The following is a 23,092-nucleotide window of genomic DNA, read 5'->3' on the forward strand; positions in this document are numbered from 1 at the left end:
GAAAGGGGTTTTATTCTTTCTCTTAATTTTCATTTAGGTGAGCTTGGAATAACAAGTAAATCGGGAACATAAGCAGGTCTAACATGAGACAATAATTAGTACATTTTTTTTTATGTTGTGTATTCATCTCCCAAGTGTGACAATACAGCCCATCAGAGGGATACCAGGCTGCAATCTTTGACATCAAGGCTTACAATTAGACTTTAAAAATGGGTTGCCAAATGACCACATCGAACAGAAATTCATTTCTTTCTGAAATACAAGTCTTTTAATCACAGAGGACTATGCCTTGCATTATCCTTTGCATTGAAACCTTCTGGTGCCAAAATCCTGTTCGTATTAAATACTCAAATGTGACAGGAGTATGTTCCATTTTCCTGTTCGGGTTTCTGTCCAGGCGAAAATGAAAATGTGGCTCTATGTTACATAAATTTTGGCTCTTTGCGTTTTGAATATAGGTATTTTTTTTAACTTTCCTACTGCAACGTAAAATACGATAGACTCTTTTAGCATAATTTAATATAATTGTAGCATAACAATAAAACCTAGGATCATTTTCATTTGAATTCTCTGTATATGAAGGATGTTTTTGACTGTGAATACAGATTTCAAATCTTTGTGATTTTTTAAAAATTATTTCTGAATCCTCTAAGAGATTATTTGATTTTTTTGTTCTCACCAAAAATAAGAGTTCTCTATCATTTCTCTGACTTTACTAGCCATTAACATATTACTAAACTCCACCTGCATGACAGCAATGCTATATCACATCCCAGAGCCCAGTGAAGTAGATAAATATTTATATGTAACCAACAAGTTGACTTCCATTTGAAACAAGATGTAAGTTCCTTTGCCACACATTTATTTTTGGATCTGTTTTCAGAGAATATGTAAAATTTTTACTAATTTGGAATCTTAAAAGTTTCATTAACAGCACTATTTTTATATTGGAAGGGCAGTTCCAATGCCTTGTTTTGTTCTGTCTTGTTTTAATCTCCTTTCTACCATTCTTTCTTGGCCCTTCCAGGATCCATGATTTCTGGCCACAGAAGCTCATGGTTCATTTCTAAAAATGAGAGTTCTGAACTCGGTTGCGGTTAGTTCTGCATACTTTTTCCTTTTTTTTTTTTTTTAAATCTCAAAGGCCAATAAATAAATAAATCTCAAAGGCCCTGGCCAAATCTGTCCTTAGAGATCATTGATGTGTTTCATTGAACCCTCGGGAATAATAAGTATTTAAGTTCAGAAGCATTTATACATGTAAAATACCCACGTGTTGGTTATCTTCAGGCTCTGACACAGTTGGGTTTATATCCTGACTCTCACGGCCCTGATTATGTGTGTTCAGTTACACAGAAACCATTTCTGACCGTGACCAATATTGTTACGTAGTTATGTTTCTTACTGATGAAGAGTATAGACTTGCAAGGGACAGATTAAGCAGCTGGTTCAGAACATCACAGCTAGTATAAAAATGTTAAATATGCCAGACTTTTAAAAAATCTTGCTCTGGATTTATCAGCCGTGAGTTTTTCCCCCGGCTACACAAGCCATACTTGAGAACATGACCAACAAGTAACACTGACGATGTTTGTCACCTTCCATGTGGCAAACACTGCCCTAAGCTTTTTATGTGTATGAACTCAACTCAGGCTCACACTAGTGCTGATTGCTAATCCCCGTTTAAAGAGGAAGAAACCAAGTTACAGAGAGGTCAAGTAACTGGCTCAGAGCTCCCCAGCTAATCGAACTTTCTGAGCTCTAAACCGGGCAGCCTGGATCCAGTTTGTGCTCAGAATCTGACACTCAAGTCTGTGTCCCGTGCAGGACTGTGCCGAATGGACCTGGCGTCTGGCATCCCCCTGCAGGAAAGTGTGAGGGATATGCATCCTGGTAATTTTTATCCAGGCGATGGAAGCAGGATAGCTAGGTTGCAGAACGGTGTCTGCTTCTGCCTTTGGTGTCTTTGTGCATTTACATGTTGCATTAGCAGAGGTTGAATGTCGTTTTGAGTCCAATCCACCCCAATAGAATTACCTCATTCCAAAGGGAAAGTAACCTTGCCTGACTCTAGCGGAGTTTGGTTGTACACAGCCCCCCTTGGCTGGCGGGGGTCCTGGGAGCAGCTCCCAGAGGCCCCCAGGCAGGAGCCCCAGCCCGGGGCAGGCAGGGTCGGGGAGGGTGACAGAGCTCATCTTTCTTGGCCTCGCTTCCCCGCAAGTCCCTTGTGTGGTACCGCCATTCCCCTGTCACACTTGGAGGCTCCCAGTCTGCACAAAACTGGCCAGGAGAACTTAATTCAGAGGGAATAAATAAAGACTTAACCTACTACCACTTCAGAAAGGTTGCTGACCGCTGGCTGGGAGCCAGCCTCGGAGAGTCCACAGTTAAGCGATTCTGAGCTGATGTCTTTAGCTCTGGCGGTTTCCTCCCCGCCCTCTGGCTGGTTCTGCATTGAACTAGAAAGGGTATGAAAGACACCCACGAAAGAACTAGACCAGGGACTTCAAGGCTTTCAAAGCTCTCCTAAGTGCAAAGAATCGAGTGTTGCAAAGCGAAGGGTAGACTCCATTGCTCCCCACAGTTACCCCCTGGGCTGCTCTGCAGACCTCACCTTCGTGGGCTGTGTAGCCGGGAATGTGGAAGCTCATTCGCTCACAGCCTAGAAGTTCTCAGCAGTTTAAAAAGAAAAAAAAAATTGTGTTTAAATATAAACACATCTCACTATCAGAGGGATATATTGAAATCGTTCTCAAAGCTAAGCAATAAAAAAGAAAAAAGACAATCCAAGAAAGACTCTCAACAATAGAGAACAAACAGATGGTTAGCAGAGGGGAGGCGGGCGGGGATAGGGGAAACAGGTGATGGGGGAGAGAGTGTACAAGTACTGGGACGCGCACTGAGTGATGTGTAGAACTGTCGCACCGCTCTGTTGTACGCCTGAAACTCACGTGACACTCTGGGGACTACACTGGAAATTAAAATTTTTACAAAATTTTATAAAAGCTAAGAATAAGGTTTTCTTGAGCATGAATCTCTGGCAGGTGACTTTAATCTTTGTCACCTAGTTCTTAGAAGAAAAGAACAAAGTTTTTTGTTGTTTTAAGAGAAGATTTTGTATGCAGTCTCTCAACCTACGTTTTTAAATCTGTACAAGCCGGTGAACGCTCAGGTCGACGACGGTGAGGACGACGAGCAGCCCTCGGTAGTTAAGTGTGTCACACAGGTGTGGGCGGAGTTCTCAGAACAACTCCCACCCCCGCACCTCTACCCCGCACCCAACACCGACTGAAGCGTCAGGAAGCCCGGGTTCCCCTCTCCACGTGAAAACTGGCTTCCTAGTTGCCCTTGCCAGGCTGTGAGACCTTAGTTCAGACCTTGTAACCTGCATAATCTCTCTGAACTCAGTTTCGTGTCGGTACAAACCTAAGGGTAATAGTTAAGGTTGTTGTGAAGGATGAACGAACCGATGCACTGAAATGGATCCAGGTGAAATACCTGTTAGCACAGGACCTACAGCTGCTGGTGCTGGGTGGTGCCTTCCCCACTCCGTGCGTAAGACCGCGGTCTGGAAAGCTCCAGAAACCTGGCCCCGGCCCCGGACTGGTAGGGCATAGAGCCAGGATCTGGAATGTCGGGATTCACGTCTCCCACGCGCTGGCGGTGCTCCCAGGCGCTCTGGCCCACCGCAGACCCCCGGGGGTGGGTATGTGTAGACCCGTGTTGGATTCCTTCAGCAGCTGCCCTGCTAAGGATCTGCCCTTGCCTCTTGAGCTTTTCGGTAAGCCCTTTAGTCTTCTAACCAATCTGGTTGCCCTTTCTAAAACTTGATCCAATCTAAATACGTCCCTAATGCCTGTGAAATTCACAAGTGAGCTTAGTGAGAGAGTGCAGGGTGCCCCGAGTTTTATGAGCTAGGATTAAGTTTTCCCTGTCACATGAGGTAATCTTGCTGGGGTGAACCCGGAGTGGCATTCATCTCCATGAATGTGCCTGGAATTACAAACACCTAACCCCTGTGTCATTTACTGCCTCGGCTCTGCTCTGACCTCCCCGGCTTCAGGTTTCCCTTGCTCACGTAGAACCCCAAATCCCTCCGCCCTTCTTCTCTTACACGAACGAAGGGAGCTGTGGAGTTGAGGCTGATACCTTAATCCCTATCACAGCCACCCCCCATCACCGCCACCCACACACGCTGCTGTCATCCCCCCCACACACAGACGCCAACACCCAGGGTGTCCCCTTAGAGAATCCCTTCCTCCATCTGTGTTTATGTGCATGGATCTGGCTTCAACCCTTTCTTCTAAGGCACTTCCAGTTTTGTATTTTGGGTGGTGGTTCTCACGGCTCTCTGGATTTGTGAAACTTAAGATTCTTGTATTTCATTTGCTATGAAACTGTGTTGCGTTTATAATTGTGCTAGAAGCAGACCTTCGGGTAGAGTGTGGTTGACTCAAACATTTCACATTAATTTGCGTCTTCACATGTCGGGCTTTTTATGTCATGTTTATGACATTTTTAAATTATTAATGACAGATTTAGGGAGTCAGTCTAGCAGGCCCCTCCATAGTTTTTGTGAAGAATGTCATTGTGTTTTTATTTCCTCAAAACTCTGACTCAGCATGAAAGTATTTGAGAGTAGATCAGTGTCCCCCAAGTATGATTGTTATTTATCTGTCCATTTTGCATACTCGTGCTGCCTTGTTCTTTGTTTTTTTTACCTACTTGTTCTGTTTTTCTCTCACACTAGATCACAGACCCCTTTAGAAGTGTTGACTTACTGGGTCGCCTGGGGGTGGCTCAGTGGGTTAAGCCTCTGCCTTTGGCTCAGATCATGATCTCAGGGTTCTGGGATCGAGCCCCGCATTGGGCTCTCTGCTAAGCAGGGAGCCTACTTCCCCCACCCCCTCTCCCTGCCTCTTTGCCTACTTGGTGATTTTTCTCTCTCTGTCAAATAAATAAGTAAAATCTTTAAAAAAAAGTTACTCATTTTTGCATTCCTGTACATAACGGTCATTCAGTAACTGCTAATTGAACCAAACCTTTGGATTTCTGATCCTTGATATACCTGCTTTGTAGAGATTGTTATTTTGGCAGTAGTTTTATCAAATTAAAAATTGCAAAACGTTTGAGGTGCCTGGGTAACTTTTTAAAAAGTGTCTGCCTTCAGCTAAGATCACAATTCCAGGGTCCTAGGATCGAGCCCCACATGGCGACTCCCTGCTCAGAGGGGAGGCTGCTTGTCCCTCTCCTTCTGCCCCTCCACCCATTGGCATATACTCTCTCTCACTCAAATCTTTTTTAAAAAATTGCAAGACTTCAAATTTTTGCAAAGTTAAAATGAGTGGCAGCTATAAATTTGGAATCCCATAATGTATATGCATATATGTGTGCATACGGACTGATGTGAATAGTTTACAGAGAAGGAAAAGTGAGCTGTCCAGGCATTTGAAAGATGGTTCAGTAGATCTATGCAATAGAACCAATAGTTGTTACTGCTCTGAACAACGAGGGGGGCCGTGTGGGGAGCAGGAAGGAGAATATGTTGTTTCCTTGGATTATTTTTTTCTTTCATTTAGCTCACACTTAGGAGAAAGCTACTGAGACATTCATTGGTATACTAAGTGTCTTCTGCTGGATTCCTTTCGGCTGGAAGAAATAAGCTATGATTAGTTGACAGGAGGCGGGAGGGGCTTTGACTGGTCTTGAACTCTTCCAGAATGCAGGCTGCACGGAATGAAATAGAATAAGCCACACTATTTTAAGATCCTATGCGCATCTTATCCTAGAGCATAAGCTAAAGGTTTTTACTGCTTGTGACCCATGTTTCGATGGTCACCCATGACTTTGTGCTGTGACTGTCATTTTAAGGACAGTGTAGTTGCCAGCTCGCGCCTTCTGGTTTATTTGTAAAGGATAGAACTGCTCATCTTAATATGTTTTGTGTTAGAAGAAGACATTGTCCTTTGGCATTGTCCACATTTTCTTCTTGGTGGGGTGGTGACCAGGAAGGCTTAGAAGGGGCAGATGGCCAGCGTCTGGGTGCATATTGTCCCTGACTGAGAAATTAGATAGGATTATGGATGGTGCTTTTCTGAGACAAGATAACCTGTTATTTGTAACATGAAGCCAGCAAAGGCTACCCAAAAAGTGTCAGGGGCGTGGAGTTGGGTTGTACCAGTAAGAAAATTGAAGGTTCCTGACAAAGAATTCCAAGAATACAAATTCTATACTTAGAAGACTTCTTGTAAGAGAGTGGATCTAAGAAAGCCGTTGGGTTTTTATGCCATGAGATCTATTGCAAAACTTCCTAATATGGAGTGCGTGCAACCCTCCATTCCTAGTGGGACTGCTTCCAGTGGTCGTAGCTCACTGGTGCCCCCTTGCGGTACTCAAGTCACCTCACATTTTGTTGCCTCCGGTGAGAAGCCCGCCGGGAGGGAGGCACGCTCCATATCCGGGCGTGGAAACTTCACCTCTGGGGTTGGAAGGCATGTATTAATTTGCTTTTATTCAAACTTATTTCATTCCCTTTGTCGTTTGTTTTAGGCCAAAGAACTACCGACTTTAAAGGATAATGATTTCATTAATGAGGGCCAAAAGATTTATATCGATGACAACAACAAAAAGGTGTTCCTGGAAAAACTGAAAAAGGATGTCGAGGTAAGAAACAATCGACGTGAAGGACAGCCCCGCTATAGAATTGTCACCACTCTCGAGTCTCAGAAGCTTCTTCAGCCGTCCATTTAAATCTGCAGGCGAGGCCAAAATTCGGATTGTTTCATTGTGAAAACCCCATCCAAATAGGTGCCTCTCCTGGGTGATCTGGTTTAGGAAAGAGTGTCCTGCTTCGGCAGCTGCTCCCTCTAGACAATGGACTCAGGATGTCATCTGCGGGGCGTCCCCACCCTCGGGTTGCCACCATCTTGGTCGGCGGGGAGCCTGTGTGGTCACAGCCTGCTCACACGGACTGCCCACAGCAACCAGAGGAGGGTGACGCTGAGCCATGACATTCTGTCACACGGTAAAGCGTTTCAAAAACAAATGCTTAGTAACTGTTTGAATTTGGGGTTTTCTTCATCTAAACCACATCTCGGTGTTAGTAAACACAGCCCCGGTCCCCTGGTGCTTTAACATTTCCACCAGCTTCTGTGGAAGTGATGTCATTAGGCCCACCAGGCCTCACACGTGGTGGGGACAGCACCAAGGCTGTTCACGACACTAGCGGCACAGGGGATGGTTGTGACACACATAATACTGTGTGAACATGGGCTTTTCATCTCTCGTGAGGGAGGTTTTCTTAACTGTTTTTGTTTAAGAATTAAAAATATACTCTTCCCTATCCTTTTGTTGATTTTAAAGGCATCATAGCTCTCTTGTGGGACTTCCTTTTATGATTCCTTTAGAAATTAATTCGGGGCGGGGGGAGATTTTCTTGAGATCCATTAGGTTAACGAGAGCGTGCTAAGAGAATTTTAATGTAGACAGTTAATGAACACAGTTTTGCTGTTACTGTTACTTCATACATATGAAGGAAGCTGTTACTTCCAGTACCAGTACCAGTAAGCTATACTGGTACTTCCAATACCAGTATAGCTCTTCTACTTAGAGGCTTTAGTGGAAAGTTTTCTTCTTTGTGTCATTAAATAAAAATAATTAAAATGGCTCGAGCCAACAATTGAGTGTTTTACACTCGACTGTATCCCCCGTGAGGGCAGAGCAGTTTTACAATTACGTTTTTCCCTGTTCTGACATCTCTTTCATTGTAAGACACCCAGACTGAGTCAGTGAGTTCATAATTATTTTTATATAGTGGGTTATTTTCATTAAAAAATGTTTACTTTTTTTTCAACCTAGCTGGTATATATGTATTTCCAGTAGAACCTAAGTAGTGTTTATTTGTGAAGGATGCAATGTCTACTTGAAAAGAAAAGTAGAAAAAATGTTTGCTTTTATCGTGTAACATTTTTTTCCTCCATGCTTTCAGTAACAAGCATTTTTTCCCTATGTTGCCAGTGATTATTGTTACCGTATATATTAGTTAAACATCAGTTAGACATTTCCCATATTTCGGTGTCAACTTGATCTAACTGGTAACTAGGTACTCTAGGTAGACATGCTCGCTTTCGGGTTTTTATTCCTCAATCAGCAATTCTTTGATCTTGAGAATAATACCATTTGAGCAATTATGGTAAATATCCTTTAGGGTTATGTCCGATCTGCCAAAAAAAATAAATTTTGTTTCCATCCTTTTTTCTCTTGGCTGCATATCACTGAGCTCAGACTCCGATACAATGTAACTGAAGCGGTTCCAGTTTACAGCTGAATTACATAAGGATCCTCTTAGCCCTTTTGTTGTCTCTAATAATGTCGTTGATTAGAGGATTTGGATAGTTTAATCCCATGCAGGGCTCTCGCACTTAGCTGTTTTGTTGAAATAGGAGCAGGGCATAAAGCATTCTTTCATTAAAAAAAAATTCTCAATGGCTGATACAAGTATCTTTAGTTTTGAAATTCATGCAGAAGCATCATTAAATTTTTAAGCAGGTAATTATGGTGAAGTGGCTTGACATCTGATCTTGATAAATGAGACTAGAATTTCATCTAGTTTTGTTTTTTCATTAACACTGTGCTTTCTAATGTAGCTGACTGGCCTGTTCGTTTGAGTCCAGTGTTTTGGTGCAGGGTGGGGGTGGGGACGACTCTTTGTTTTTTACTTAATGCTTAAGGTAGAAGATGAGTTTATTATATATAGCTCAAGCAGCAATCTGTTGTTGTAGAAAAAAGAAAAGAATTGTCATGAGAATCTAGTTGCTTTTTTTTTCTGCAGCCGAAATCCTGCTCTGTTCATATACCTTGAAAATATTTTAATTCAGAAAGCTTTGCAGATAACTATGTATGAGGGAGCCCTTTTCTCCAAAAGACCGTGCTATTTGGAGAATGAAAATGGCTTTGGCCTTCTGGCCTGCTAACGTCAGCTCCCATCATGATGCTGGATGGTGGAAAGCTGGCACCCATCTCCTCTCACTGGCTCACGCTGGGAGCCCAGTAGTGTTGGGGAGCCCCGACCACAGGGCATCTCAGCTGTCATGTTTGTGGGCCCACAACCTTGGAAGTGGGTAGGCGGCTGGGGACAGGGATAGTGGGCCGCCGACATTGACGGAGCCACTGGTACAGCCTAGAGCCCTTCCCAGGCATTGTCTCTCTCTCATTCATAACTGCCCCTGAGGATGAGTGCTGACATTGCCCCAGTCTATGCATGAGGAAACTGGATGAGCCCAGAGACTCTGTGTAATTTGCTCAAAGACACACAGGTACTAAATTCAGTCTGGGGCCGGAGGCTGTCAGAGGCCGCACTCCTGAACTGCTCTGCTATGAGGCGCAAATTGAAAATGTTTGTGAGAACACAGTTGAGACTTTGTTTCCCGATGAACGCCCCAAAGGAGGATCATTATAACTTTTAACAAGTGATAAGTGATGACTGTGAGATAGGGCTGGTTGGAATTTTAATCTGCGTTGAGATGTGTTAGGAGGGTGGTAATTTGGTAGAAGAAATGTGTTAATAAAGTTAGCAAATAAAGTGAATTTAAATGTTGTGAAGGAGAGTTTATTAATGGCTCTCTTACCACATAGTTTTCCAGAAGGGTTTGTGGCAGGGCCCATGAAAGGTCTTGAAGATTCTAGCTCAAAGATTTGGCATAAAGAGGAATTAATTATGAAGGAATCAGATTAGGTGGGATATTCTCAGGGGAAAAAAGCAAGCCGCCCGAAGTTCTGGCAGATAATTATTAAAAGTTGGAAAGTAGGAAAGACGAGGGACCCAAAGATTATAAAGATTTAAAAATCGTCATGCTTTGTAATCTTATGTACTTAAAAAAAAAATCAATAAATTTGAGTCAGAAGCTTAATGCGATGAGCAGAAAACAGAGCAAGTATGTATGAAGTTCCTTAATGTCAGCTGGAGGCCAACCCCAGCAGGGTAGCCCTTAACCCCTTCCCTCCTGGCCTCCCCCTCAGCGTGGAGTCTTACAGGCCACCCTGATACCCAGCAGGAATTTTCTCTAATAAGAATCTCGGGTTTATGGCCACATTTCATTCTCTTCTGCTTCAGAAGAGATTCAAAAATGTCTGTGAAGATAAGAACTAGTGACTCTCTGGACTTTTCCACAGTTTTTCTCCTCTTAGCCTACCTCACTGAACCCATCTCCATGTTTAAGGCGCGGATTTGATGAAAAAGTCCTTCTACCGTAATAACCGCCCACGCGATCGTGTCACAGCCTCCATGGTTACCTGCGAGGCACTGTTTTCATTGCCTGAGCTATGCTCTCTCTCTGTGTCCTCTCCACCCTCCCCCTGACATTAGTGGTATTATCCCATTTTATAGTTAGAATAACTGAGGCTCAAGAGAGGTGAACTCATTGTCAAGGCACAGAGCTAGTAAGCCGAGAGATTTAATCTCCCGTCTGAGTCCCAAATTTAGACTCTTTTTATTTTGAAGATTTCCTGGTACTTTAATTAAAGAATAAAGGGGTCAGCCTTATCAGCAAAACCTATTGCTGTTCCCCACTGCGCTGTCCTTGGTCTCGCATTTCCCTCTCAGTGTCCTGGATCGGAACACTTACGTAATACCCACTGGGCACTGCGGTCCTTGATCGTGGCTGTGTCAAAGCAGCTTCCCATCTAGAGACACATTTGACACATCACCGGTGGTTTCGCTTGAGGTTTTAGATGCAGAGCTGCCTGACTGGGAAGGAGCCTGGGCCATGGTCTGACTGCGGAGCTCAGGCCGGGAAGGGGCCTGGCATTGTGAGAGGGACACTGGAGCCTGGAGACCTTCCCCAAACTGAGGTGGCAGGCCAGCCCTGTCATTCCTGCTGGGCTGACCTTTGCAAGTTCATTACAGGCAGCCCTCTTCCTTTTGTAATAAAGCCCACTTAAGTTGTTTATTTATTTTTTTTTAAGATTTTATTTATTTATTTGACAGAGATCACAAGTAGGCAGAGAGGCAGGCAGAGAGAGAGGAGGCAGGCTCCCTGCTGAGCAGAGAGCCCGATGCGGGGCTCGATCCCAGGACCCTAGGATCATGACCTGAGCCAAAGGCAGAAGTTTTAACCAACTAAGCCATTCAGGCCACCACACCCCGACTTGAGTTTTTGAAAGCCAGCCACGTGAAGGTGGAACAGTGGACTCCAGTGTTACTGGGATACTTGTTCCCTCAGCGCGCAGACACGTGATAAATGGTCTCATTGTACTCGTGGTGGCTGCTGCCTCTTACGTCTTGGGCCAAGGTTTTTCTCTTGCTTTGTGCTATGTTTTTACCTGGATAGGGTGATTATTTCTTTGAGAACGGGGTTAGGGAGATTCAGGTGAGGTAAGCAGCAGGCATCTCATTCATTTGTTCAATAAATATCAAGACTGACCATCAGTTCCTGGCAGACAGGAACACGGTGAGGGCAGAAACAGCCAGAGTTCCTACCCTCATGCAGCTGCCACGTTTGGGGAAGAGAGAAGTCGACTCATATAATCTAAGTAGATAAATGAGCAGCTGAGCCAAGCATCATTAAGGAAAAGTATGCTTGTCCATCCACATGCCTGTGCTTTGGGATGTGGCCTAGGCAGGAACCAGGAAAGGCTTCCCATAAGCAAGTGTCTCTGCAGCTGAGATCTGAAGTCAGGTGGCAGGTAACTGGGTGTGGTAAGAGGGCCAGAAGGTGGGCTGGAACAGAGTTCAAGGTGGCCAAGGAGGGAATGGAACCAAACTATCCTGGCCCACTGGGCCATGTTAGAGTTTGCTTCTTCCCGGCAGGACATGGAATACCATGAAGGCCTTAGCAGGGGCTAGGCAAGATCAAACTTACATTTGGAAAAGATCTTCCCTTCCCAGAGGACTGGGGGTCCGTTTGCACAGCTTCAATCTTTACCACTTCCCAGGGAGCTTCCAAGGGCCTGGAAAGAGCAGGGATGGAGAAACAGGGTCTTTGCCTGGCCACAGGTCTAGGGGAGCAGGCCCTGGCCCAGCCAAGCCCCCACCCACCTTGCAGAGAGATGCTGTCACCTGGCAATCAGTGTCTGCAGCTGTGTGTGCCCAGACCTCTAGAGGGTGTCTGGGATGGGCAGAGGGGGCAGGCCAGATAGACTCTAGAGAGAGGGGTCGGGGCAGGCGCTGTGCTCGGTGTGGGAGAGGGCCATGTGGGGGGCAGAAGAGGCCCTGACCCTGTTCTCTGGGAGCTCAGAGGCTGAGCTCAGCCCCAGGCACAGCTGTCTGGGACCCACGGCCACCAGTGAACAACCTGCCTGTCCTCTCTGCTGGGGGGCAGAGGGTATCACTGGGGATTTCTGATGCAGTGTTTCCCGAATGTCTTGTTCCCAAACCAGTAGGCCCAGGGGGCATTCTGAAGGGGTGAGAAGGGCAGGCTTCATGTGGAAATCAGTGTGGGGCCTGCTGCTGGTGCGCACCCCATCTCAGAGACTCACAGCCCGTAGTAACTTTGGGAGGCCCTCCTCCTAAGAAACCGTTGGATTTGATTGACTCATTTTTTTCCCCAACTAGTGTTGCAAAGAACAGGACTTGGGAAAAGCTGCCTTAATGCAGTTTCCAGAAGCAGCCTAATGCAGTATAAAGAACAGGAGCTTTGAACGTAGGATCCTGAATTCACTCTGCTTTAGCTTTGATTCCGCGGGCACGCTCTTTTAATCTTTCCGAGCCTGTTTGCTGTCTTGCACGGGGATCGGAACGTCTGTCTCAGGCTAGGCCCGCTGTCTCCCTACCCCACCGGGCCTGGCTCTCTTCCACCTCCACACACTTGTGGGGAGCAGACCAGGTACCCGAGGTCTGGCTGCGTGGCTGGGAGGCTGGCTCCGCGTGGGGAAAAGATTCAAGCTTTATGAATACGGTGCCACAGCTTTATAGTATTATTACTGCCTCAAGAGGGGGAAGGCTGCTCACACAGAGGAGCTCCCGGCCAGATGCACCGTGACTCCCGGCAGCGGCAGGACGGGCAGTCTCTGGCCACTGGCTGAGGGAGGTGGAAAGCTGTTCTGTGAGGACTTGAAAAGGGGAGTGTGGGAAAGCCCGTGGGAGGAACAAGAGCTTCCTCTGTCTCTGGGACTCAGCAAACTGATCGAAGGCATGAGAACCAGCACTCTGTTTTATTTGTTGTTGGCTTTTTTTCTTTTTTTTTTTTTTACTAGAATAAGTAACATCTTTATTTCTTGACCCAGCTTTATTGAGGTATAATTGACCACAGTATTCTAGGATATTTCGTGCATACGTGGTGGTGACTGATGTGTCCCCGGGAAAGGATTTCCCCATCAAGTTATGAACACAGCTGTCACCTCGCATAGTGACCTTTGTTCTTTGGGTGAGAACATTTCAGTTCTGCTCTCTTAGCAGATGCCAGTGATACGGCACAGCATTACCGACTGTGGTCACCACGTTCTACATTAGATCCTCAGACTTTACCCCCCTGAGAGCTGGAGCTTTGTACCCTTTCACCAACTCTCCCTATGTCTTCCACCCCCCCTCAGCCCTCAGCAGCCACGTTTCCAGTTTCTAGGAGTTAAATCACACACACACACACACACACACACACACACACGTACGTGATATCACACAGTATTTGTCTCTCCCTGTCTGGCTTCTTTCACTTAGCCTAATGCCCCCAGGTTCATCCATGTTGTCACAAATGACAGAATTTCTTTCTTGAGGCCAGACGCCATCCCACTGTATCCGTACGGATCACATTTTCTCGATCCGGTCGCCCACTGACAGACACCGAGCTTGTTTCCCTACCTTGGCTGGTATGAATGATGCTGCCGTGAACATGGGCGTACAGAGATCTCTCCGAGATAATGATGTTGTTTCCTTTGGATCTGTACCCAGCACTGGGGTTGCTGGATCTTTCCGTAGTTCTGTTTTTAATTCCTTGAGGAATTTTCGTACTGGTTTCCACAGCGGCTGCACCAGTTTGCATTCCCACCAAGAGGGCACAAGGTTCTCATTTCTCCACATCCTCGCCAACACTGGTTCTCTCGACTTTTTGATACTCGCTGTCCTGACAGGGGTGAGGTGACCGTTCACTGGGGTTTTTGATCTGCATTTCTCTGATAACAAGTGATGTGGAACCTCTGTGTACCTGTTGGCCTTTCGGACTCTTTTTTGCCAAAGGGTTTGCATGTATCAATTTTTAAGTTTTAGGTCTCTCCGACCTCCCTTACCTATCTAAACAAAGAGTTGTGTGATTTTTTTCCCCCTGAGCTTAAATGAGGAAGAGTCAGCCTGGCCCGAGGGGACTCATGGTGCAAAGACAAGGAAATGGGAGCTGAGCAAGAGGAGAGCAGGCAGGAGGCGGCTTCTGAGGAGCGGAAGGCATCAGGGCCAGGGGGGGCAGCTCTTCTCCTTGTCCTAAGGGAGTGTGGCTTTCTCTCCAGCTCGGAGAACGGGCCGCTTCCCAACGGGCTCAGGACGAGAAGTGGCTCTGCGGGTCTCCACAAATTGATCTCATTTCATTTCCAGCCAGAACTTCAGACCTATAATTTCACATGCTTGCCCTTTGCGTAAGGAAGTTCATTTCCTAAGTTCTAGCTGTGAGCCGCCCGAGGCCCTCCAGCTGCTGCGCATCACCGAGCGGGTGTGGCACCGAGGCCCCAAGGGTTGGGGTCATGCGTCGTCTTCTCGGGCCACAGGCCCAGGGTCCGAGCAGTCTTGGACCCTGTGCCGAGCCAGCCAGCTGGGGGGCTGCCGGCATCTTAGCCTGCAGACGGGCCGCCATGCTCTGTCCTCAGGAGGCCTGGCCACGTCTGACTTGAGCGGTTAGAACAGAGTGCTTCAGACCACGAGTCCGGGGACGTCCACTTAGAAGAAAAATCATGACCTGAAAAGGCAAACGAGAACTTGGCAGGCAGGAGTAAGCTGCCCCACGGGGCTAGGTCCTGCCCCACATTAGTCTCCCCACGGCTGGACCCGGGGACGGAGGGAGAAGAGGCTTCCTGGGCCGGAGCTGCTGCGTGGGAAGGGAGCCCCGTCCGGCTTCTCCGGTCCCCCCGCTCCCGCCGTAAGGAAATCCGAGCAGGACAGAAGGACCGCGTTAGTCACCAGAGCACTGACACGGGCATTTGCTGGCTGATTGGGACATTTGGGCTTTTACTTCTTTGTGACGGACAGCATAATAATCTGCTCTCAGCCCAGTGTGCTGAATTTCAAAGTGCTTTCACAAGAGACTCTGCTGGAAGCTACTTGGGAGGTCCCTGGTTTTTCCCATCAGCCAGTCTTCATTGTCGGGAGAGCGGCTCTCTTCCCTCCTTGCCAGTCATGCGCTCTGCTCTTTGGGGTAATCCAACCTCCATGTGATCCATGCACGCCTCTCGGCATCCAGCTTCGCGTTTCAGGGAAAATAATACCAGGGCTGAGCCAGCCCCAAGTGTGGGGCTACGTTTTTGGCCAGAGAAGCTGCCTGGGACTGTGAGAGCATCATAACGGAGGCTCCTGGCTGGCTGCCTCTTGGGGAGACCCTCGCCTCATTTCTGCTGCCCCGTCCCTCCCAGCGTCCCCCCACGGGGCATTTTCCTGCGCCCGTTTGCTTCAGGTCTGGGGGTTCGTTTAAGGCATGACTGACCCTCTTGCCTCCCCCCCCCCCCCCCCAGTTTCTTGCCCAGTTAAAGCTCATGGACTATAGCCTCCTGGTGGGAATCCACGACGTGGAGAGAGCCGAGCAGGAAGAGGTGGAGTGTGAAGAGAACGAGGGGGAAGAGGAGGGGGAGAGCGATGGCGCCCACCCCGTCGGGACCCCGCCGGACAGTCCTGGAAATACGCTGAACAGCTCGCCGCCCTTGGCTCCAGGGGAGTTTGACCCGAACATTGATGTTTATGGAATTAAATGCCATGAAAGTAAGCTGAGTTATTACCAACTCTTTTTATCTATGAAATGGTTTGATTTTTGCATTGTTTCCTGCCAGTAATTGTAATCCCCGTCCAAAGCAGGCGGCCCTCCAAGACTTACTCCCCAGAGCCCCAGGAATCGATTCAGGGACGGGAGTATGTTAAGAGGATCTGGAATCTCTGGTTTTGAAACCTACTGTGAAAAGGCCCTTGAATTGTTTGATGTTGAGGAAATAGAGCGAAGCCACCAACTAGTTTATATACACAACGCACTCGTGTGCGCACTTCTGTAAATGTAGGGGACACGCAGAAGAAATGTTTGTAAATGTTTTCTTAGCTCTTAACGTGGCTCTGAAGGAGCGTCGGGAATCCCTCCCCTGCCAGGTACAGATAGGGTCCCTCCTGAACCTCGCTCAGCCACCCTGTGACGGCGGGTGTCTCATCACCACCCGCCCTTTCCCTTTCACGAGCGCTGCTGGCCCAGGGTGTGGGATGACAATGTCTGGTTTGCTGTTGTCCGTCCTCTGCTGAGCGGACTCCACTCTGTCACTCCATCCCACCCCGGCCCCGTTAAAGGGTCTGTGGCTCTCTTCTCCAGCGTGAGCGCAGTCTTAGTCCTCGAAATCGGTATGATTGGGTATCTGAAGGAATATTACCTTCTAATTTAGCTACTTATGCATGAGAAAATCAGAATAATTTAGAGAGATGATAAATGCCAGCCTCTTATTTTTTGAGTAATAAAAATGGTTCATCATTGTTTAAACACAGCTCAGACTCACTTGGCTGATATGCCCCATGAGAATTTGTTTTTTTTTAATTTTGCCCACCAAAATTCCCAACACAGAAAATTAGACATAGTCAAATGCACTTCTCTTATTGTTTATAATTAAAACAGCATTATACTGGTGGAAATACGCAGGAAGACTGATTGGATATATGCCTTTATCCAGTTCTGATGCTGGACTCCATCAGAATTACAAACAGGCATGCCTCAAAGATACCCTGGGTTCTAGACCACAATAAAGCAAGTCGAATGAATGTTCTGGTTTCCCAGCACGTATAAAAGTTGTGTCTACCCTAGCGTAGAGTCTATTTGTGCAATAGCGCTGTGTCTGGAAAAAAAAACTTACACAATCTTATTTTAAAAAACTTTATTGCTAAAACATACTAGCCATCATGTGAGCTTTCAGTGAGTTTTAATCACTGATCAAACATCACAATAAAAATATAATAATGAAAAAGTTTAAAATATTGCTAGGATTACCAGAATGTGACCGAGACACGAAGTGAGCAAATGCTGTTGGAAAGCTCTGTGCAGGGTTGCGGGTAGAGGCAGTCTCTGCAAAGCACATTACAGCCGTACTGGTAGAAAAGGATTAAGGAGCAAAATTACCTCTATTGTATTTTTAAAATAGCATTTTTCTTTACACCAAGGCAATACATAATGATTAAGGAAAATGCACATTAACAAAAAAAGGAAAACAGTCTTGCCCTTGGACCTCTACTGGTGATATTCTGGGGTTATACTTTTTTTTTTTTTTTTACTTTTTAAATTGAGAGAGAATTGGGAAAAAAAACTATTTAACAGGGATATGCAGGAGTTACATGGATTTTTTTTCAAATTACGATTTTATTTTTTTAGCACTTGTTTTTGTTTTGTACTTGAGAGCTGGCACACCATGTTAGGTTAGTTCCGGATGTCCGGCATCGGGATGGGACCAGTCTGTCCGTGACGCAGTGCTCACCACAGGGGTGGCTGCCGTCTGTCCCCTCACAACACTGTTAGCCTCTCACTGCCTGTATTCCTCGTGCTGCGCTTTGGTACTCACTCCGGAACTGGAAGCCTGTATCCCCCAACCCCACTTCCCCATTTTGCCTCTCTCCCCACCCCATTAAACCCAGAGGAGGGGAGTAAAAAGTTAAGTTGTTGTTTTCCCGAATGCGTTTGAGCTGCAGTGTACCTGGCCTTTGTGGTCAGACCCCTCTGGTCCCCGTCCCGGATTCCTCCCCCTCTGCCGGGGCCCTTCTAGGCCATGTCACTGGTCTCACAATCGTGGCTCTCGTCTCTTTACAGACTCTCCCAGGAAAGAGGTGTACTTTATGGCAATTATTGACATTTTGACTCATTATGATGCAAAAAAGAAAGCTGCCCACGCCGCCAAAACTGTTAAGCATGGGGTAAGTACTTCCACCGTGTTTCCCTCTCCGCTCCCGGGCCCGCTGCTGTCTGCGGTGCGGGAACCAGCCCCGCCCCTTGCCACCAAGCTGGCCAGAGTCCCTCGGGGGTTCTTGTTGGTTTGGGGGGTCGCGTTCAGAGTGTGAGACTGAGAGGCAGCGAATGCCAACAGGCTCACACCAGCTCTCCCCACACCCTGGGCAAGTCACTTAAACTCAGTGGCTCGTCCTTTTACGCATGGGATGGTCACAGACTCGTGCATCTCTGGAATGTAGTACAAATGCGTCTTTGTTGGGAAAATGCTTCAAAGATGAAAGTGAAGACAGCTGAGTGTTTTCACATGAGTCCTCAAAACTCACCTGTTGAGACTATTCTGACACCCTACTCTGTGCTTCAGATGCTTCCCGAACATGCGGGATTATCTTCCGTTTTGTACGGTGAACTGTATTTTCTCTATCTTTTGGGTGCAAGATCCAAGTTTAATAACATGAATTCTTCACCTTCATTGTGCTTGTTCTAAATTATTACTATTCTGTGCATATGGGGACTTGCTGAATTCCCCGTGACGAGTCCGTGATGGCCAGTTGTGTAGCCTGCTCAGGGTCACAGCGCTAGAAAGTGGTACAAATGCGACTGCTCCCCAGAACCCAGCCAGCCCCCTGCTCTCTGGTAGTCCCATCTCCCCTGCCCTACCAGCAAAAACCCCCTCCCTGGTTGAACTTCACATGTTGTGACCATCCATTATGCTTGTAATATAGAGATTTGTTTTGGCTTTCCAGGCACTGCTAAAAAAAGCCAGAGACCCCCAGCCCATAGCAATGAACTTGGGCCCTGGCCCGTTCACTCAAGGAGAGGTGCCTGCCTGTAGTATATACAGCCAGCCGAGAACATCAGCCTCGATTAAAAAAGCTCTTTTTCTGTATTTTAAAATCAAACAGGCTGTCTGTCCTCCCAGCAAGGGAGCCAGTCTACAGCCATATTCTCTTTGCCAAAGAAACATTTTAGTTACATCACCAGCAACTAAGTATGGTATTCCTACAGGGTGCAAAGCAGGGCTGAAGACCTCACCCAGCCCACTGCTGGAGTCCAGGGCCTGTATTGGTACCTGGGGGCTCTCACCTGGCAGCTGGCATCCTTCGGGGTAGTGTTTGCAAAATACGTGCATGCCTGAGGCACCATCCCCCTTCTCTGGTTCTGAGTCCGGTGTAGGAAGCTGGGAGAGGTCTGGAAAAGGCTCTGTAGTCATTCTGATGCTCACCGCTGGCTGAGAACCACAGGTCTACTGCAGAGATCAACTGGGTCAGAAGCCTTATAATCCATATTTTAGCCTTCCCAGTTATGTAACCTTGAGAAAACACTTCGGAGCTTAAGGGTCCCAACTAATAAAGGAGTCCTAACCCCTTGCTGATGGGGTTTAGTAGAGGACACCCGAGGTGAGCAGGTGCTCTGCGTCTGAGCCCACCCCTCCCCACACGTGCTGCAGTATCACACACCCTGCGGAACTCGAAATCGATTAGAGCAAGCATGGCTCCATTCTAGTCTCTTCTATGAGACCCCGGCTCAGCTCCACAATACGCCACGGACTGTGCACAAGTTTGCAGGAGCAAGACCTTACTCTTAGCAAAGGAATGTGTCGAGCTGCTGCTGGGAACTCTTCTCTGCCTTCAAGGCCTGGGCTCCTCCGTGGAGATCCCCGTGGCGCAGGCCAGGCTGGGAAATTACAGGTTCCCCAGGGAGTATGGGTGTCTAAAAATAGCCCGTGGTGACTTCATAAAACTGGTCTTGCCCTCTGCGGCTCAGGAAACTGGCCAGTAACTACATACCTCAGGTCTGGTCGCCAGGGCTGCCTCCCAGAATGGGAAGTCCCCGCTGAAGGTCTGTGTGAAGGGGAACAATGGCAGCCCTGTGCCTGCGCTGAGGGAGCCGCCTGGCCCCTGTCGGGGGAGGTGCCATCCGCAGCCTGAGGTCTCACCTGGCTGGGGTGCGGCTGATCCAGACCCCGCTGCTGTGGCTGTCACCCCTCTTGTGAATGCTCCGCCCCTTACCTGAGTCCTGAAAAAGAAACCCGATCCTCTGTCCTTGTCCGTTCCCTTCAGCCAAATGTTGCTGTTGGCATCACTCTCAAGGGATCTCCAATCTGCTCTCCTGAAAAACGGCAATATTGTTCGTGTGGCTTCTGAGCGTAGGCCACACAGTCCACCATGTGACAGGCACATCCCAAACATGGCTAGTTGGATTTTTTTTTTTTAAAGTTGCTGAAGTCAGCGTGATAACAGCATCTGTTGTTACGGACTCTTCGCCTCATTTTCACACAGATTTCTAAGAACCTTGATTATTCGGACACAATATGCAAGATATTTTAAGAACAGAGGCAGAGATTGGAAAATTATTAGCTTTGTGTTTAGCTGCAATTGGAAATTGCTATAGAGACTAAGTAGTAATTATTTTGATAATTCTTCTCTTAAAACTGCCCAGGCTGGTGCAGAGATCTCGACCGTGAACCCAGAACAGTATTCAAAGCGCTTTTTGGACTTTATTGGCCACATCTTGACGTAACCTCCCACATGGCCTTGGACGGACATGAGCACGGGAAGGACAGAGGTGGCTTCGGCGTAGGAGAAACGAAAACCAAACTCCGTGAAGCACATCTCCTCGTTTACATCTTCAGGCCAAGATGACTGATTTGGAGGCTACTCGCTTTAACAGCTACCTGATATTTCCCAGCATCGTTCTAGCTATTTCTGACACGTGTGCGTGCGTGCGTGTGTGTCTGCACGCGTGTAGGCGTGTATCTTAAAAATTAATTAATTAATTAATTAATGAAAACCGGTCAGCTTCAGTCAGAGTGCATTTGGGCAACAACCCTCCGATTCCAGCTGTGGGTGGACGGATGGACGGGTGAGCACGTGCGGGGGGAGGGGGCAATGGCAATGCATGCCAGACCGACCATGTTGGCGTCACGCGATAAACTGTGGATCAGTTTATTTTTTGGAGTTGAAAGATGTGACAGTATTCATAATAATAATGAAGATAATAATAATGATGGTAATAATGATGGTGATTAAAAGAAAAAAACTTACTGCGAATGTTACATTTCTACCACGCACGCTGACACTCCTTTATAGTTGTCCGCGAAGCCCCTGGCGCGGGCCGGGGGAGCACGAGCATCGCCAGCACACCCGGGCTCAGGGTTCTGCCTCCACAGTGTCGGGACTCCCGGGGTCCGGGGACAAAGGCCCCTCCTCCAGCAAGAAGCCGATGCCCCTAGTGACTCTTGTCTGTACATTTTCACCTCAGTAAGTATGTCCAGGAAAACTGCTTACTTCTCTTTTCTTGCCTGGAGCTTCTTCACTGTTACATTCTTATGTTGCAATATAGGAATTAATGCTACAAAATAAAAATAAAGCTTACCTGAAAAGTGCATAGTTTTGGGCAATGGTATCTACATCTCCTACTGTGGGAAGGTGAGCAAAGCATTAGAACTCTGAATTTTCCTGTTAACAATGGCAAATGTGGATTCTAAGATGTTTGTTTCACCATTAATTAAACAGTGGTATTTTGTTATGAATTATCCCTTTAACTGAAACCCTCAATTTTACTGTTTACATTATTAGGAAAACAGGGATATTTTTGAATCTAAAAATTTAATGTACAGCATGTGATTTCTGAAGTTTACATGTAAAGTCATTTTACAGTGTAGGTGAAATAATGTTTGTCATATTTTGAAATGTATCCTGCAGTCATGTTTTTGGGTGAATGTTTTATTCAAAGTACATGGTAGGCAGTCTTAGACAATAAAAGGAAAAGGGTTGTTTTGTTTCCTCCAGATGTACATTTATCAACCAGATTTTTTTTTTAAATGTTTAACCCAAATCTGGTTATGTAAGTTCATTGCCCTAAACTGTGCTGGTTGTGTTTTAATCAGTTTATAAGTTTCCAACATCAATCATGTATTTACCAACTTTCTGGCATTTTCGGAAAGGCGTCAAGCTAAACTGTTAGACTTGCTTAGAGTAGGTTATCAACTTATACACTGTGCTAAAGCTGTGCCTTTGAAATTCTTTGTTTAAAACACGAGATGATTTTTGTAGGCAGTTTCAGGAAAGAAAAAAAAAAAGCCACTTTTCAGTGATTACTTAGAACTAAGCAAACACCCCCTGCCATACTGCCCCTTCCAGGAACTTTACTTCAGGGCTTATCAAGACTTCAGTTGTGCCTACTGCGTGTGGGTTGACTTGGGAAAATGAGGTGATAGCAAAATCGGGGTCTCTGAAAGCCAGCAGCAACGCCATTCTACTAGTGACTTCACCAGAGGTCTGTGAGTCCCGGTGGCAGATGTTCTCGCCCCTGTGACATGGCTGTCCAAATCTGAATTTTATGCCCTCATATTAGCTGAGCCTGGGATTTGCGCCCCCTTCCCCCTCCCCCACCATTCATTCTGGCATCGAGTCCCTTTCAGTGTTCTGAAGTCATACTGTGGTTTCTTGGACCCAAGACTACAAAAGTGAGACCCTGAAGTAAAGATATGGTACACATACATTATTTGAGTAACCATTTCCTTTGTGGCCCGTCTGTGTATGCTTTTAGAAGTTTACAAAATGCTTTTTTTTTTTTTTCTTTTTTTTGGTCTGTAACAGTCTCTGTCATTCATTTGTCGATAAACTGTTTGGACAGAGTGAGGAAGTTTGCCTTGTATCTCCTAGTGCTAACAATACACTCCAGTCATGAGCCAGGCTTTACAAAATAAAGCACTTTGATGACTCAAGGTGGATCCTTCGTTCCTCTCTGTCCATTGTGTTTCTCTCTACTGCAAATGAATTCCAAGTACTCGGTACTTAGCTGATCCTTGAAGTAGTAAAAGTGAAATTGAATCTTTTTTGCCTTCAACCTGTGACTTATTTTATTAGTAAACAGAAACTTCCCCACCAAAATGGACATACTGCAAGAGGGACAGGCAGAGACAAGAAATCTCTCCAGTGAATACACTTGTTTCATTTTTAACTTTTACCAACCACAGTTCTTGTGTCAGCATTTTTTGG

The 23,092-nt window shown here is 46.5% G+C and overlaps 1 protein-coding gene and 1 long non-coding RNA gene across 2 annotated transcripts in view; one reads left to right on the forward strand and one right to left on the reverse strand.

Annotated features, from left to right (window-relative positions):
• Nucleotides 1–22,822, forward strand: part of PIP4K2A (phosphatidylinositol-5-phosphate 4-kinase type 2 alpha) — a 172,131-nt gene extending 149,309 nt beyond the window's left edge. Inside the window, exons 7-10 of the mRNA XM_059404184.1 lie at nt 6,550–6,663; nt 15,643–15,886; nt 17,952–18,055; nt 20,529–22,822. Of these exons, the coding sequence (XP_059260167.1) occupies nt 6,550–6,663; nt 15,643–15,886; nt 17,952–18,055; nt 20,529–20,609 (543 nt within the window). The 3' untranslated portion in view covers nt 20,610–22,822. The remainder of the gene's footprint in view (nt 1–6,549; nt 6,664–15,642; nt 15,887–17,951; nt 18,056–20,528) is intronic.
• Nucleotides 17,062–20,285, reverse strand: LOC132020102 (uncharacterized). The gene is made up of 3 exons (XR_009404927.1): nt 19,669–20,285; nt 19,173–19,335; nt 17,062–17,239 (listed from the first exon to the last, which is right to left on the reverse strand). It is a non-coding gene; the product is annotated as an uncharacterized LOC132020102 (long non-coding RNA).
• Nucleotides 22,823–23,092: the final 270 nt, after the last annotated feature.

Source organism: Mustela nigripes, chromosome 6 (assembly GCF_022355385.1).
Source record: "Mustela nigripes isolate SB6536 chromosome 6, MUSNIG.SB6536, whole genome shotgun sequence".
NCBI classification, from domain to species: domain Eukaryota; kingdom Metazoa; phylum Chordata; class Mammalia; order Carnivora; family Mustelidae; genus Mustela; species Mustela nigripes.